Below are 18088 nucleotides of genomic sequence, written 5' to 3'. Positions count from 1 at the left end.
AAATATAGAGAACAAGAGAGGAAAAATGATGGGACACCTTATACGTCGCGACGATTTTATCAAAAACATCGTGGAAGGGAAGGTCGAAGGAAAGAGAGGAAGGGGTCGTCCAAGATATAGCTACATCAAGCAAATTAAAAAAAAGGTGAAGGTTGTGACGTATAAGGAAGTTCAGGAGTTGGCGCTAGATAGGCGTAAATGGAAGGAGCTGCACCGACAAGAGCTGGGCTCTTAAATTAATGATGATGATGATTATTTATTTCAGTAATTTCCACAACTTTGATCTCTTCTGAAGCTGGTCGAAGAAAGTTTACGAACTACGGTTTCGAGAGGAAGCCTGTTGGCTTAACGTTAAGCAATGTCATCACACTGCTGTATGTAGATGAAGTCCCGAAAAAGAGACCACAGAAACTTCCTAAAGTACACTTAAGGGAGCAACCCACGTATTACGTGCCGATGTTACTAATTATATAAATTATAATAACATTCTTTTTTTTTTGCTACCTTTATTACTAAAAATTACCAATTTGAAAAAATATTTTTGAACCAAACCATTTGAATTTTTTTTTTTACGTATTTTGTTTTTCCTTTGTGCTAATCGATATATATTAACCAGTATAATAACGTATTTAATTTTATGTGACACCAAACCTAACTAAACAAAGGTTGTAAATAAAATAACGAAAAATTACAAATTTCACATCCTTTATTTACAATAACACTTATTATAACAAAAATCAGCGGAAAAAGACTTATAAAGAAAAAATAAAAACAAAAATACTTAATCTAATTATTTTTATTCACAAATCATCTTTTCAATCAACATTATAAGCACACTGCAAACTTTTAGTCGGCCGATAGTTTGTTTGGGCTCATAAATCAGTATGAAGATGAATGGTAGTACGCACATTACGAAGATCAGGTATTTAGCCGGTATCAGACCGACCGACTGATTGGAATCAAGATTTTCTTTAAAAAAAATTGCCAACTATCGGGGCAACTGTCGGCCGACTGTTTAGTTTGCAGTGAGGGTTTTCTTAGGATCCGTTCAGACAGACCGGCTCGGAGAGGAGAGCAAATTCTTAACACGTTGAAAATCGAGTACTTAGTATTTGTAGTAAGGTTTATTTTTGGATGTGCACTGCTTTTGTCATTAAGAATGCTCGGAGGCGCTCGGTGTGAAATAATAAGAGGAGCCCACCGGCTCCGATCGTGTACTTTTTCTCGGTCTTGCAGCCGTTTGGCTCTAATTGCATCTCGCGCAGCCGATCGGAGCCGACTCCGATCTGTGTGAAAAGAAAAATGCGCGCCGATGCTCTCCGAGCTGGTCTATCTGAACGGACCCTTAGAGTAAGTTTAAGCCATTTAATTATAACCAAACCATAACCAGTCTTGCGCCCATTGGTTGAAACGATGATTCGACAACTGAAAATGGTTCGGTTATCGTTATAGTTAAATGGTGCAACTCAGAGTAAGTTTTAACAAAAGTTAGGAAAAACTTTCACACTGGTGGATTTTATCGCTCGATTTTACAGACTCTTTTTCATCATCATCATCATCAGCCTATCGCAGTCCACTGCTGGACATAGGCCTCTCCAAGTGCACGCCACTGAGATCGATTTTACATCGACTCCTTTTACATTCTAATTATCAATTTTTCCGTAAAAAAACGAGCGGAAAATCCGCTAGTGTGAAAACGATGTTAAAAATAACATAGAATGATTAATGTTAGCATTTTTTGTGTGTAGCAACATTTAAGTGAGAGAGTATTTATTAATATGGCAATTATCAGTTTTAAAGATACGAAAAAAGTCGGTGGGCTGAAAAAAACTGCAATTTCGAAGTTGAAAATCAAAATATTAACAAAAAAAAACACTTAAATTAAAACAATACATAATTCAGAAATAATTATTTTTATTTAAATAGCTTTATCAGTCTAACCAAGGGGTATTGGGTTGCCCGGGTAACTGGGTTGAGGTCAGATAGGGCAGTCGCTCCTTGTAAAGCACTGGTACTCAGCTGCATCCGGTTAGACTGGAAGCCGACCCCAACGGAAAAGGCTCGGAAGATCATGGTAGCCAATTTTGGATAGTTAAAGTAATGTTATGAGACGAGTAAAGTTATATAAGAGAGATTCCCCCTTGGTGCGGCACTGTGTGTCACACCGCATGTATCTCGCGGTGTACTCGCTCTAGCAAACAGTAACACATTGCGCGCGAACATGTTAGTAAACATGTCCGCGACACTGCATGAATTTCAGTAAACATAATCATGACTATATAAATGCATTGAATACTTAATTAATATTCCTTCCTTCGGCAGTCGGGTAAAAATTTTATTAGCATTTTTATCACGGCTAATCACGAAAATTGCTCGTCCATTTTGAATGTAGTTTTTCTTACTAACATAATTATTATATGAAAGTCATTTCTTAAAGATAAATCTGACTTCGAAAATCAAAGTTAGTGGTCTGAAAAAAAGAAAATATATACAGAAAGAATCATTTTACAAATCCAAAACGCCCAAATTATGCTTCTTATAAATAAAAAACTCTTCATTTTGCTTATCGACAGTAACTTTTCAGGTATACTAATATTATAAATGCGAAAGTAACTCTGTCTGTCTGTCTGTTACGCACACATCTAAACCACTGAAGTGATTTTAATAAAATTTGGTACAGAGATAGAGTTGACCTTGAGAAAGAACATAGGATAGTTTTTATCCCGGACTTTTGAAGAATTCTCTTGGAAACGCGATATAACCGACCTCTACGCGGGCGAAAGCTAGTTATAAAGAGGATACATTATTTTTTTGTACCCTAAAGGCTCCGAAACTACTGAAACCATTTGAAAAAATCTTTCACTGTTGGGAAGCTACACTCTTCCCGAGTAACATAGGCTATATTTTATCCCGGTACGGGCAGTAGTTCCCACGAGACGCGGGTGAAACCGTAGGAAAAGTGCTAGTCCTGTCTTTGAAATTGTTTATTTTATTCTAGTTTTCAGTATTTGTTGTTATAGCGGCAACAGAAATACATCATCTGTGAAAATTTCAACTGTCTTACTATCACGGTTCATGAGATACAGCCTAGTGACAGACGGACAGCGAAATATTAGAAATAGCCTCCTATTTTTTGAGCCTTAAAAAATACAAATAGACTGAGAACCTCGTGTTCTTTCGAAGTCGGTTAAAACTGTCGGCAAGTAAGACGAATAGTATTTTTTTATAAGAAACAGGATTTTAGACATTTTTAGTTTCAAATTATACCAACATCTGTGGTTGTACTAACCAGTCTAGACTGTACTTTATCGACTGCCTGATAAATATCTATTTTCGGGTCTAGACCCAAACCCGCAGCCTTGAATTCATGTACAGTCAAATTTTCAATCTTAAAATCATTTGCATGGTGCAAAACCATATGTTCTTTTAACGAATCTATTAAAAATTGGAAATTACAAATTTTGCATTCTATATACATTAATGAGTCTATAGATTCGTGGTTTCTAGTATGTTCTAAGCACATATCATGGTTCAGAAAACATACATTGCAGTCAAAACATTTATAGTAAACAATTTTGTCAATATCAGTTTGACAAATATCATTGGTATCACCAGTTTGACAAATATCATCACTGATATTTAACGTATCATCATGATTGTCATTTTTAATCGCTTTGACATTTTCCGATTTTAGCCTTTCCGCCTTTTTAAGACTTTCAATTCTATCTAGAATTTCTTGTTGTTTACTGTTAGCAGTATCTGTTAATATGATAAAATCTTCGCGTTTCAATTTCATACAGTCATGATGAACATATTTGTGACGGGGCAAAGTATATCTTGAAAATTCAAGGTGACATATATCACATTCGTAGTTTTCACTCAATTCTTGTAATCTATGGTTTTTGGCGTGATAATCGAAAGATGCTTCTTTCATATAATGTTGGTTACAGATAACACATTTGTACAAATGGTTGCTATAACCTTGGACGAGAATTCGGGACTTCAACTTTTTTGATATACTTGTCGACTCTTCCTCATTGTCGCTGACATTATCAAAACTGACAGATATTGCGTCTTTGGAAGTCGATGGCGCACCTTTGGAAGTCGATGGCGTATCATTAAGTCGGCGTCTTAGACTTTTTCGTTCAGGCGTTTTATTCTCTGTAAGACTTAATTTCTCTTTTTTTATTAAGGCACTGTTATCCAGTTCTAATTTACGTTTTCTAGGAGACGATCTTTTATCCTCATCTTCATTAAGACCGTTAATACCGGTGACTATATTAGAATCACCAGTTAGTGGGTTCAGGACTTTAATTTGGAATTTTCTGTTCGGTATCTTATGAAGTTTTAAGTGTTTTTGTAGTGAACAATGGGTGAATTTTAGACCACAATGTTTGCAAACCGATGGCGGTTTATATAACCTATGTTGAACATCAAAATAGTGGTAGTTAAACGAATTTCGTCTCAAATAACAAATATCGCAGTCTACACATTTAAAAACGGTAATAGAAGACGCTTCTTTGTCAAAAATAGTAACTTTATTCACGTAAGTAATATCTTTATTACTGCACAAATGTTTCACTACACCTTTTCCCGTAAAATTTAGCTTGCACGACCTACATTGTACAGCATACTGTGGGTCACAGTCTTCGTAATGCTCAGCAATACTATTTCGGGTCAAAAAATGAATTTCACAATTACTACACTTCCAAAAAATGGCTTTATCATATTTTTCGATTTTGAATTTCATTTGCTTACTATGGTGATTTACAAGATGGGTGACCAAGACATCGGTGGGGAACAATAATTCACATTTACTGCACGTTTCTTTGGAAACCGAGAGATTAGGAGAACACCCAATGACGTGTCTTTCAATAGTTTTTTGAGAAGTGAAGTGTAAACCACATTTGCATTGAAAAATTTTGGCTACTAATCTTTTTTCTGGGAGTATTTTGGCTACTAATCTTTTTTCTGGGAGAATTTTTTCTTTACCATTAAAGGTTATGACAGCTAATTTATCTTTTGTTATCTGAGGTTTTTTCTTATGAGCGGCCATATGCATTTGTCTGCCTCTAGCAAAGAAATATTGTCCGCATGTCTGACAGAACCAACGGTCTGACTTTGATATAACACAACTATGTCTTTCCACTGACTTCAGTAAGTTAACACAACAAGAACATTTTAAACATTTGTAAATCTTGTAAATTTTCTTATTATTTGCAGAATTATCGGACGAAACCTTGCTCAATTTGGAAAGAGGTAAATTTTTAACTTTATTTATTACTTTTTTAGGCTTAGTTTTCGATTCAATCATGTTTAAGTGAGCGTTAAAATCTTTATCACACTCGTTATTAAAGGCCACTATAGAAGAATTTTTGATACCCTCGTCGTGAACATCGTGGGACAAGAATTGCTTGAAATTTTTGAAAATTTCTCCGCATGTGGTACAAACGTAATTGAGTGATTTGGAACATTCTGTTCGTATGTGTTCGCTGATCTCGGGACCGTTGACAAAGCTGTTGCAATTCATACAGAAATATTTGTAGTCGTCCGTTGAGGCGTTCACTTCAATGTGCATTTTTATACTGCGCGTGTATCTGGAAAAGATTAAAAAAATAAAGTTTAATATTATACAAGTCGTTGATTTGCGTTTGTGCAATATTCAAGGACGTAATTATGCTAATAATTGTCAACCCAAAGCAACAAAACAATCGGTACGATTTTTTTTTTCGGAAATCCGTCGTGTGTTACTGGCCTTAAAATCGTGCTTCGCTCTCACAAAAACGCAAACATAAAGCATACGCAACGATCATTCATAAAATTGGATTACTTCTGAAATACTATGACATTAGAATGACAAAAAAGCAGTGCAAATTAACTATTTCCCGTCTACTGTAATTCCAATCGACTATTTACGTATTTCATGTCAACCTCCTGAAATATTACAGAGATGCAAATCAACACCTTGTATAAAATCGTGTTTCGAAAGGCACGTTAAATTACTGGGTCTCAGATGTCATGTGAACATCTTTGGCAGTCGTTACTGGTAGTCAGTAAGTCTGACAACCAGTCTAACCTATCGGTATCAGGTCAGACAGACAGTCACTCCTTTTGGCACACTGGTATCTCGGAACTTTCACTGGAAAAATTAGTTTATAATATTGTTCAAATTTTTTCCTCAATATTTTCCTTCACCTTTAATCAGCCACTATTCTCTAAAAAAAACTGGAAATCATCATCCTCCGAGCCTTTTCCTAACTATGTTGGGGTCGGCTTCCAGTCTAACCGGATTCAGCTGAGCACCAGTGCTTTACAAGAAGCGACTGCCTATCTGACATCCTCAACCCAGTACCCGGACAACCCAATAACCCTTGGTTAGACTGGTGTCAGACTTACTGGCTTCTGACTACCCGTAACGACTGCCAAGGATGTTCAATGACTGCCGGGACCTACACTTTAACGTGCCATCCGAAACACAGTCATTGGTGTCTAAGATATACTTAGCAAGAACATACAAACTTAGAAAAGTTGCATTGGTACTTGCCTGACCTGGGATCGAACCCACGCCCTGATACTTGAGAGGTTGGTCTTTTACCCACTAGGCGACCACGACTTTTATCAGCCACTATTGTCTAAAAAAACTGGAAAATGAGTAAAAAATACATACCTATAAATACTCTGCGACAGAATTTGCTGCCTATCTTGCTCCGGCAACTCATCGAACATAGTCAACCAATCCGTTTTAAACAGATTTTCATAACTGTAGTTTAATATCTTAAAGGACTCCCTATTGATACTCTCATTATTGCTGTGCAATTTCTCGTGCAATCCAAACTCTTTCTCAGCTATTTTCAGCTCGCAGACTTTACATGTGATCGGAAAATCACTTATTAGGTAATTCAAGTGTCCTTGTGCATGGGTGATTGCAGAATCATAGGTCATCGTAACCAAACTACACGTTGCACACATGAACATAATATTCCAAGTACTTTGTATCGAGTTATATTTTTTTAGTAACTCCGGAATCAATTTATCAGCCTTATGAAATAGCTTGTGTATCTTATATGCCTGTAGGTTGAATTTTTTAGCACAAATCTTGCACGTTGTGAATTTTTCTGTCTTACATTTGTGTGATCGTTTCTGTTGACGGTACAAAAAATGTTTGGTACAATCCTTACATTTGTACAATTCTGGCATAATTGGGTCGATTTCTTTGCCTGTGGTCAAACTGATTATTTTTATGTCTTGTAGCTTGAAGGAATATTTTTCATGTAAATTTAAATGTGAGACGTAACTCTTGGTGCTGAAACTCAAACCACATTTGTCGCAGTATTTTTTTTGTGAGGCAATCTTTTCTTTGCACAGACCGTGCTCATGTCCTTTGTAAGTTAGCTTACACTGGCAACAGCCGCAAAACTCGCAATAATATAGGGTTATCCCACTCTCGGATTTTTCACTATCATTTTTGGCTTCCCGAGTCTTTTTTATCAAACTTTTGATCTCTTCTTGAGTTTTTGACGACACAACATTGCTAGACTTTTTAGCTTTTCCATCATGAAATTCTATGAGAATAAAATCTTTTTTCGTAAACTTTTTCACTGTATGTTTTAAGCAGTGGTTTTGGTATCTTATTGTGGCAATATTTAAGTCGCAATCTGAGCAGTAAGTAATTTTCTTCTCTCTCTTACATTTTGGATAATGAGCCCAGAAGCCCAACTCATCAAAACAGGCCAAGCACTTTGGGCACTTACACAAAATTTGATAATACGTATTTTTGGTGACGGTGTAAATTTTTAACTTATCATTGTGGTTATGTTGTAACTTATGTAACTTAGCATCTTTAGGGCGTATTTTACGCTTGCAAATGCCGCACTTTTCGAATGGCGCTAACTTTTCGCAAGATCTGGAGTGTTGTAGCGCAGAAAAACAGGAAACAAACGCAATTTGACATATTTTACACTGAAAAAGCGTACTTTGCGGCACTAAGGAGGACGCAGCGAAAAATTTGCCATCCCTATTGCCATATTTAGACTTTGTTTCGACTTCTGTTTTGACTTCCGGCTCAATTTTGATTTCCTTTTCAATCTTAATTTTCTTCGGCACAATTTTTGGGAAAGCCTGAGGTATGCCTTTAACCTTTTTTGGCCAGGGTACAGAACTAGTCGAGGGTACTTTTCGTATCACATCCGGCTCAGCCTTATCTTCTTTAACTTTTGGGAAGTTATTCAAGGGTAATAATTCATATAAATGTTTTATCAGAGATGTATCGTCCGGGAAAGTATTGGAACAGTGGTTACAATATTTAGAAGGCACCGTACTTTTCCTGGCTGTGTTTTTCATCGGGCTGTCAAGAGCTATCAGATAGGAATGGCTTATCATCTTGTGTGCGTCCAAGGCGTTGACCGTAGGGAATAGGATAGCACAAGTTTCGCAGTAACACGGGCTGGTTTTCAGTCTTTCCTCCCAATTTTCTAGATAAACTATTGGGTTCGATTCTAAGGCTTCTTGGTATAGGACCTCTGGGTCTATCGGCGGTTTGGACCCTGAAAAGATATAAAAGGTAATAATATGATAATGTTAGCTTACAGACACAGTTGGTTAGCCCAACTGATAAACTACATATAAATACTGTTCACATCCTACTATACAAGGTGTTGATTTGCATTTGTGCCATACGTCAGGAGGAGGACATAAAATACGTAAATAATCGATTGAAATTACAGTAGACGGAAAATAGCTAATATGCATTGCTTTTTTTGTCACTGTAATGTCGTAGTATTTCAGAAGTAATCCAATTTTATGAATGAAATTTTGAATGATCATTGCGTATTCTTTGTGTTTGAGTGTGTGTGAGTGCACAGCACGGTTTTAAGGCCAGTAACACACGCGCAAAGTTTAAATACGGCTAGATGACATTTCAGAATTCGTAAAAAAATAAATTAAAAAAAAATTACGTACCATTTTTTATGTTGATTTGGGTCGAGAATCATTAGCATAATTAAGTCCTTGAATATGGCACGGATGCAAATCAACAGCTTGTATATAATATAATCCTACTAATATTATCATCATCATCATGCATGGATGTATGTTTGTTATTCTTTCAAGCAAAAAACGGCTAGACCAATTCGGTTGAAATTTGGTATATAGATAGGTGATTAACACATAGGCAAATTTTTATAAACCCAGCACGTGAGCGAAGCCGAACCCAGGACCATCATTTCTTCAGTCTGGTATCTGTTCCCCAGTTCACATAATACTCATTCCCGCATCAGGGTAAAAAATAGCCATAATTTTTTTATTAATCGCAATAGCAGCTACTAATATAAGAACAATCGTATTCCAATGACATTTCATTTATTTGCGATTGGTCTGCCATTTGGTCTATCTATACGGTAGTTTGTTTGCTCTACATTGTAGAGTATTTTAAAGAAAAAATAGCGGAATACCACATACGCTTCAATCGTAATTGAGTCGGGATTGGATCTCAGTCGAATGTGAATCGTAAATCGAGCCCCAGAAGTTTTGGCTTGAATGTGTGATAGACAGATACTGTTACTTTCGCATTGAATAATATTATACCAAAGCATGGCTATTGAATTTTGTTCACATATTTTTATTAATAAAATGAAAAAAAAAATTGGTTGAGTTTTAACTTTAAAAAGTTACATTGTTACTGACCTGGAATCGAACCCACTTGTATTTCACAGACTTTATCCAGTAGGACACAACTTAAAAAAACAAAAAAAAATAATGAAAAAAAAAAAAACCTCACCTAATATAATCTGGTTATTATAAAAATATTCATTATCTTCCTCATATTCTTCGTTTTCTCCAGTTTCTCCAACATCTTCTGGCATCGTCTCAAAACTGTATTCGTTTTGGTATAGCATTTCTTGAGGTTGTTCCGTTTTCAGTTGTAATTCCTCATGGTTGTATGTTTCTGAAAAATTATAAATATATTAATTAGATTATTATATAAACCAGACTTTAGTTCATAGATCTCCCAATATCGATATACGTTAATGTCGGCCCTGCTTGTGATCTCTCTCCGGTGGTGTCGGATTGCCGTCCCATCGCGCTATGAGAGTGAAGGAATAGCGAGTGCATCTGTGTCCAAACAAATGTGCGTGCATAGCATATTATTATGTCCTGCGCAGCTGACTGATCTCCTCAGAGGGCCTTTAGCGATTTCAGCAACGTCGCATAGAAATAAATGGGCTTGTTTGATAATTGGGCTATCTAGCTCTTTTTATTTTGAATTCAGACGAATATTTCCAGAGATCGAGCCAGCCAGGATCGCCGGCAGTAGATGCGGTTGGAGGGCAAACCAAGTTGCGAACCTTGGGGGAGGCCTTTATCTAACAGTAGACATTTTTCGGCTATAACAACGACTTCCCGATATTAATTAGGGAAAATTACTGGGTTGAGGAGGCAACAAGCAGTAAGTCGCTTTTTGTACAACACTGGTACTCAGCTGCATCCTGTTAGACTGGAAGCCGACCCCAACATAGTTGGGCAAAGGCTCGGGAGTTGATGATGGTCACTTACCGACAATATCTTCTTCCTCAGGTATCTCGATCTTCACCCGGGAGAGGTCAGGGAACATGCTTTTGATGCGAGGGTTATCCAGCACATCGTGCTCCTCAATGTCTATATCGTCGTCCATGGTAGCTGCTGGAAGACCAGAAGAAATAATAATATTAGGCCTCTTGGAAACAAATAAATTATCTTGACTTAGCGCACGAGGTTGTCGCCATGTGGAATGTCGACACGGCTGTTATTGTGCCGATTGTCGTTACGGCCAATGGTCTAATAGCCAAGAGCCTCGACCAACACCTCATGAAGCTCTCGTTGGGATTAAGGGACTGATTCAGAAGGCAGTACGCCTTGATACGGCGCGTATTATGAGGAGGTTTCCGTCTCTGGTGGTCTAACCACCGGTACCTTGGACTCTATGCCCGAAGATGATTTTTGGGCAAACCAAAAATCTGCCGGAAGTTACAATTCCACGCGAACGAAGTCGCGGGCAAAAGCTAGTCTGGTTATAAACAGGCAGATCGCTTAAAACTTGCATATAAAAAAGTAAGGCAATATATTGTAACCAATTTAAGCACTTGCATGTTGCCTTAACGCTTGAGTCAATATTAATGATACTATGTGAGTCAGCTATACAGAGGTCATTCAACTATTACAATAGACAAATTGAAACCTGATATTGCAGAGACATACTAATTTATACTAATATTATAAAGCTAAAGAGTTTGTTTGCTTGCTTGAACACGCTAACCTCAGAAAGTACTAGTCAGATAGGCAGTCGCTCCTTGTAAAGCACTGGTACTCAGGTGCATCCGGTTAGACTGGAAGCCGACCCCAACATAGTTGGGAAAAAGGCTTGGAGGATGATGATGTCTATTCATGCAAACTGTGACGAGAATCAGACATTTTACTTTAATAAGAATAAATAAAACTCAATACTGATCATAATTTTCTTATGAGGTTGTTTATCAATATCATATACTTTAGGACAGCCCCAAAATCATTTGAAATGACACATAGGAAATACCTATGTTTGTTATTTAGGGCACAAATCGCACAGCATCACATTTATACATATTAATCTATAATAATATTACAAAGAAGAAAAAATTGTAATTTTGTTTGTATAATGGACAAATTAAAAAAACTACTTGACCGATTCTCCGCCCCTAAGACGACCCACTGACCATTTTAATAATTCTTTCACCACTACAAACCTACTTATCTGCAAGTAACATAGGCTATATTTTTTCCCGGTGCGGGCAGTAGTTCACATGGGTAGCGGGTGAAACCGCAGGGTAAAGGTTATTCTACAATACAGATAATTTTTTTACAATTTGAATGTTTCAGTTTTACATTTATTTATTTATTTAGGATTGCCAAAAGGATGAACACAATTACAAGAGTTAAGAGTTAAATTATTTCATATAAATAAGGTTGAGTGTGCGCTCCCAGTTATAGGCGACCACATCCTTTACAGACGTTACATACTACTAAATAAAACTAAACATTAATTACAAGATAGAAAAAAAGGAAAAAAACAGAGACAATGACAAGACAAGGAAAGAGGAACTAAAAACTAATATATTAAATCTCATTGTAGAGTAATGAGGGTATCTAAAAGTTTTCGATTCTTACCAGTACTTTACAATGACATTTTAGTGTACTGAGTTTGGCATAATTACAAAAAGAATAACACAAATAAGGCTAGATATGAGTATTTTGTCAACTTGTTAACTGTAGATGATTCAGTAAATAGAAGCTGTTGATAGAAGAATAATATTTTCTACCTGTTTACAGTCAATGACCACTAATGTCGGAACTATTTTGATTTTTTGAAACTCAAATCTGCTAATTTTTTTAAATGATTGAATGTTATCATCAGTACGAATACAAAAGTTGTTAATTAAAATGTTCTCTACCTAAATGTATGCCAAAAAACCGTTAGATTATCTTGTATTGAGAGAAAAATTACGTGTCCGCTAGGTTACCTTCCGAAATAATTTTGGTTGAAGTTTTTTCACATAGCTTAGGTGTATCACACAATCACTATAGTTTTCTTTATTCACGGTAGTTTTAAAAATTAATATTTAACCTAGAAACTGCATCAATTAAACAGAAATTAGTTAAAAGCACGGAATTAGGGCAAAAATGTTTGATTTCCCGTCTTCCATTCGATTTTGATTTTGATTACCACAGATGATAAATGACAACTAACTTTGCCATTCCAAACTTTGAAGTAGTGCTGCCAATGTTTTATTAATTTTACCTAATCTAACTTTCACTTAAAGATGTCCATAACCGTGTGTTTAATATTTAAGTGTTTACATTATAACTTTGTTGTGATGACTATTATGCCTGGATGTTTATTTTTTCCGTAATAGCTGGTAGGTAGGTAGAGCTGAGAAATATTAAACATAGGTGCGATTCGTAGCCCCATGATGTGTATTAAAATAATATGTTGGAGTTTTACTATTTAAACGGGAAACCGTATAAATTAGAAACACTGTAGTAAAAGATCACACACAACACAAAGAAAGACCGAATGAAAAAGCAATCATTTAATAAAACGACGTGTCGTTTGATTACTTGGACTGCTACCAAAGTTAAAAGCCTTTAAGTCAAACTCATAAAATAAATTAAAAAAAAACGATCTGACAGCAACTGTCTAAATAAAATAATATTTTCGCGCGTTTTCTGCAAAGTTTCTTACGATTTTTTTTTGAATTCCGGTAAATAAACTTTTTAGTGACTTTTATTTGGATGTTACTTTAATTTACAAGGAGATTAAAAGAATATGGCTCGAACAAAGGCTTCTGTGGGCTCTAAAGGTGGGTTTTGGCATTCTGTGTTGTTAAGTTTACCCTCACTGGTCTGATGATAGCATTTTGTTTGCTAAAAAAGTGTTATTGTTCTGGTGTTCCGTGTTTCAGTGTCTGCGGGAAAGAGCAGTAAGGCTAGATGTAGTGTTGCACCACCAGCCAGCAGCTCTGGAGCCTCTGGTAAATATATGTTACTTATATACTAATACTAATATTATTGATGCCAAAGTAACTCTGTTTGTCTGTTTTTTTTTGCAAAAGTACTAAACCTATTTAAATGAAAGGTACACACACAGTTAATCTAGAGCCCGTACATAAGTTACTGTACACAACTAGGGCTGCCATCTCGAATTTCTCCAAACCCGGACAAACATTTGAAAAACCCGGACATTTGGCGTAATTCGCATTTTTTCCCCGAACGAGTACGATTTTTTTAAACAAAATAATACTTAATTTGTAATCCATTTACTATTAACATATACTTAAATTCAATGAGGTGCTTCCTTACATGAAAAGTGTCCGGGTTTTCCCCGGACACTTCTTGAAACCCCGCCCGGACGGCCCCGGACGGCCTCCAAACGAGGACAAATCCGGGGAAACCCGGACGGATGGCAGCCCTATACACAACCAACAGTGGTTGGTTTTAAAGAATTTTTCAGTGTTAAATTGCTCAATGTATTATTCTTTATTGCACACATAAATACATTTGACACACTGCAAACAGAGAGATAATGTACAATGGCGAGCTTAACCCAGTGTTGGGTTCTCTTCCAGACGACCTTAGAGTGAAAATCAAATACTAAGACTCATTTTACCCAGGTGCCGAAAGTAATTCCCATAGGGTGCTTTTTTCACTGTTCAAATTAATTTCAGTTAAATAACTCAACAATAACTATTTATGCAATGAGTACTTACCATACCTACATATTCCCTTAGGCAGTTCAGACCGCACTTCCAAGACCAGTTCTGGAGGCAATCCCGTCTGTCCTCGAGAGACACCCAAGTGGCAGAGACCCATCACCAACTTCTTCATCAACAAGGATGAACCCAAGAGGCGGGAGGATGAACCGATGGATGATGAGGAAGGTAAGTCAACAGTTATTATATACTAGCTTCCGCCCGCAGTTTCACCCGCGTCCCGTTGCCGGATGGTGACAAAAAGTATCCTTAAACCTTCTCCCGGGTCTAAGTTACCTCCCCTCTAATTTTCAGCCAAATCAGTCAAGCTGTTTTCATGTTATGTTGTGACAACGGAAACCAGGTTTCATTTTTATATATATAGATTGTCCCTAAACATTGGAATAAGGGTACGAATACTCTAAAACGTTAGCAATTAAGTCTCTCAGGGGAATTCAAAAGAGCCAGTGGGGTAGGACTATTTACAATTGGTATTTAACTACCCTTTTGGGGAATTTGAAACAGTTAATTAAAAGTAAGACCAAGGTCATCAACATAGCCTACCGAATCAGCAAGCTGAAGTGGCAGTGGGCTGGCCATATTAGCCGAAGAACCGATAACCGTTGGGGTAAACGAGTTCTAGAGTGGAGACCACGCCTCGGCAAACGTAGTGTAGGACGTCCTCAGGCACAGTGGAGTGATGACTTGCGCAAGACGGCTGGCAGGAGCTGGATGCGAGAAGCCGAAAATAGATCTCAGTGGCGTGCACTTGGAGAGGCCTATGTCCAGCAGTGGACTGCGATAGGCTGATGATGAATTAAAAGTAAAATATGTAGATGAGATGATCACCTCACTAACATTATTAAGAAGAAAGAGGCTGCATATTTACATTTTTACCCAAAAATCTGCTATTTATCCTTCATCATATTTCCACAAACAATTTTATCATTAACTAGCTTCTGCCAGCGGTTTCACCCGCATCCCGTGGGAACCTCTGCACGAACCCGGATAAAAAGTAGCCTACAGCCTTCCTCGATAAATGGGCTATCTAACACTGAAAGAAATTTTCAAATCGGACCAGTAGTTCCTGAGATTAGCGCGTTCAATAAACAAACTCTTCAGTTTTATAATATTAGTATAGATTCAATCTTTATTTTCTCCACAGCGGGCACATCGAAACCAAAACAGAAAAAATCTAACATAATACATTCAGATACTGAAGACGAAGTATTAGTTGAAAAACCAAAAAACACAGTTTTAGACGAAACTATTGATTTAGAACCACTTAATGGAGAAGAATGCCATAAAATTGAAGAATATTATCCAAAAGGAGAAAAGGGGAAAGGCGTGGGTAAGAAAACTAAGGGAAAAGAGAATAGAGAAAGCAAGAGATTGAGAGAAGAAGAAGAAATAGAGAATGCCAGTAAAAGAGTTAAAGTTATGAGTTGTTGAGCAGTAGTTTTTATTATAGTGAGATAATATTTGAATAGTGTTGGACAAAAGTATTACTTTCCTGTTAAAAATGTATTGTTTTCTAAGCCAAGATTGATTGAAAATGATTAAAAAAAAAATTAACTGTCTTTTAAATGTACTGCTAAAAATCATACCCACAATAGTTGGATATGTAGTCACAAGTTATAATTAGAATCTGCCGGGGCTGCGGGATTGTTCGCGCGAGTTACCGCGGCGCTGGTACATAAAGGGCTTAAGAAGGAACATGGTGGGGTTTAGTCAGTAAGAGTCTGACACTGATAATTTCCCATTTAAAAAGGCATAACAAATAGACTAATAGTAACCAAGAAAATATACATATGTAGGTAATTATGATGAATTAATTCAAGTGTAAATTACTTACATTATAAATGTGAAAGTAACTGTCTGCCAAAACTACTGAAACAATTAAAATGTTTGGTACAGATAGGACATCAAGCAGCCTTAATCTTTTTCTCTTATCTTTCCTGCAAGATTTTTGTCATTACAAAGCAGATGGAACTGTGGGGAACAGTGTAATTTAAAAATCTGCTGTTTAAATAGTTATTTAAGAAAACCATTGTTTAGTTAAGTTTTTGCTAAGTTTAATCATTTTTGTGGACCAAAATAAACATTAATTTAAGGCAAAATTCTGTTTTGTTTGAGTCTACCTATTTTTTGTAGAAACCTCGACAACTCTTACACCCATCCAAATTGCAACCTCGATGACCGTTGCTTAACCCCACCCATCCGAACTGTAGCCTCGAGGACTGCTGCTTAACCTCATCCACGTTTTTAGTTTTTACTACGTAGGAGTGAAAAACGGTTAACTACGGTTACTTGTTGCTTTACAGTTTTTATAATTTTGTTTACTTTTTGTGTTCCAAATCTAAACTTTGTATATAGCAGTTTTTGTTTTCTACTTACCTACATAAATATTATTTTTGACTCCCAGGATGCCTTTTTTTCCTGAACTTCTGAAAAAACTTGGATTGAGTATCTTTGTAAAGTAGATTGAGTATCTGTGCAGTGTTTTTGGCTACCTTTTCAAGCAACTACTTACCGAGGAAATTCTTCTCAACATTACGTAGCAACTGTTTGGCCTCGATGAGATTTTTGTGTCGAAGTAAAGGCCTCTTATACACAGACGATTTCTCGTCGTGAAAAGCAAGCTCTGGGCACAGGCACGTCTATAATAAGTGCTTTTGTGTAAAAGTAACATAGTTATCCAAACTAATATTATAAATGCGAAAGTAACTCCGTCTGTCTGTCTTTTCCTCACGCCTAAACAACTTCTTCTTTCGTGTCGATGACATGTCTTATAGTGAGATTACTCTTTGTCAGCCCAATATGCCGCCACAGCGAGAGCACGGCCGGATGCGCTCATGAGGTCCTGCCGCGAGCAAGTTTCAGGGCACAGTGGACATGCGATGCCTAAACCACAGAACCGACTTGTGTGGAAATTTGGTACAGACAGTAGTTTGGAACTGGAGAAAGGACATAGGATCATTTTTCCCGCGAAATCGGGAACTGTGGGTAAAACCAAAAATCTGAAGGAAGGCTAGTACTATTCCACGCGAAGTCGCGGGCAAATGCTAGTTTTAAAATAAAACCACAAAGTAATATTTATATAATTTATTGTACTAGGTATAATCTCTACAAAATCTACTAACATGGTAGAAAATTCAAATGAGTCGCGTACAAAAATTACAAATACAACTTAAACTATAAAAAATCACAATTTTTTTGTAAGAAGAAAAATAAATTTTAGCAATTTTGTTAAAAAGAATATAATAATTTCAGACAATATGCATTAAACACAAGTTTTTTAACATTTTTATTGTCATTTAGAATACTTTTTTAAAAATTATAATAAAAGTGAAAAAAATAAATAGTTTTCAATATATAAAATACTTTTAAACCGTCGGTAGGTATATTGTATTTAAATCATATTTTGTTAATACCAACGCTCCAGATACCTTAGATGTATCGAATAAATATAAATTGTAAAATACTGATAATGATGAATTCGGATACTTCATTCACAATTAAAAAAAATGAGGCTTCCAGTCTAACCAGATGCAGCTGAGTACCAGTGCTTACCTTTAAGACTGGTTGTCAGACTTACTGGCTTCTGACTACCCGTCGTAACGACTGCCAAAGATGTTTAAATGACAGCCGAGACCCACCAATTTAACGTGCCTTCCGAAACACGGAGGAACTCGTCATGACAAGATAGTCACCGCGCCAAGCGTTGCTTAACTTTATGATCGATTGACCCGTGCGGCTGTTACTTAGTACTATGTATTTCATATTTTAAATAGTTTTTTTGTACCATCCATTCTCCGAGCCTTTTTCCT

The 18088-nt window shown here is 36.5% G+C and overlaps 2 protein-coding genes across 2 annotated transcripts; one reads left to right on the top strand and one right to left on the bottom strand.

The window, feature by feature from the left end:
• Nucleotides 1-780: 780 nt before the first annotated feature.
• On the bottom strand, nt 781-12730 carry LOC124644550 (zinc finger protein 91-like). The gene is made up of 5 exons (XM_047183991.1): nt 12531-12730; nt 10552-10677; nt 9776-9943; nt 6668-8543; nt 781-5597 (listed from the first exon to the last, which is right to left on the bottom strand). Exons 2-5 carry the CDS (start codon nt 10667-10669, stop codon nt 3257-3259), a joined length of 4503 nt encoding a protein of 1500 aa, XP_047039947.1. The 5' UTR covers nt 10670-10677; nt 12531-12730; the 3' UTR covers nt 781-3256.
• Nucleotides 12731-13210: 480 nt separating this feature from the next.
• Nucleotides 13211-16378, top strand: LOC124644666 (PCNA-associated factor-like). Its single transcript, XM_047184169.1, has 4 exons — nt 13211-13370; nt 13473-13541; nt 14298-14447; nt 15424-16378. The coding sequence occupies exons 1-4, from the start codon at nt 13337-13339 to the stop codon at nt 15708-15710; spliced, it is 540 nt and encodes a 179-aa protein (XP_047040125.1). The 5' UTR covers nt 13211-13336; the 3' UTR covers nt 15711-16378.
• Nucleotides 16379-18088: the final 1710 nt, after the last annotated feature.

Source organism: Helicoverpa zea, chromosome 30, assembly GCF_022581195.2.
Source record: "Helicoverpa zea isolate HzStark_Cry1AcR chromosome 30, ilHelZeax1.1, whole genome shotgun sequence".
NCBI lineage: Eukaryota > Metazoa > Arthropoda > Insecta > Lepidoptera > Noctuidae > Helicoverpa > Helicoverpa zea.
Note: the sequence above shows the minus strand (reverse complement) of the source record. Positions and strands in the feature narration are given on the sequence as shown.

Bases quoted from the DNA above. Each gene is read 5' to 3' on its own strand.
- LOC124644550 (XM_047183991.1), bottom strand. From the start codon at position 10,669: ATGGACGACGATATAGACATTGAGGAGCACGATGTGCTGGATAACCCT. The intron at 9,944-10,551 runs GTAAGTGACCAT...ATAATTTTTCAG, and splicing joins TGAGGAAGAAGATATTGTCG to AAACATACAACCATGAGGAA. The intron at 8,544-9,775 runs GTGAGGTTTTTT...ATATCTTTTCAG, and splicing joins TAATAACCAGATTATATTAG to GGTCCAAACCGCCGATAGAC.
- LOC124644666 (XM_047184169.1), top strand. From the start codon at position 13,337: ATGGCTCGAACAAAGGCTTCTGTGGGCTCTAAAG. The intron at 13,542-14,297 runs GTAAATATATGT...ATATTCCCTTAG, and splicing joins CAGCAGCTCTGGAGCCTCTG to GCAGTTCAGACCGCACTTCC. The intron at 14,448-15,423 runs GTAAGTCAACAG...TTTTCTCCACAG, and splicing joins ACCGATGGATGATGAGGAAG to CGGGCACATCGAAACCAAAA.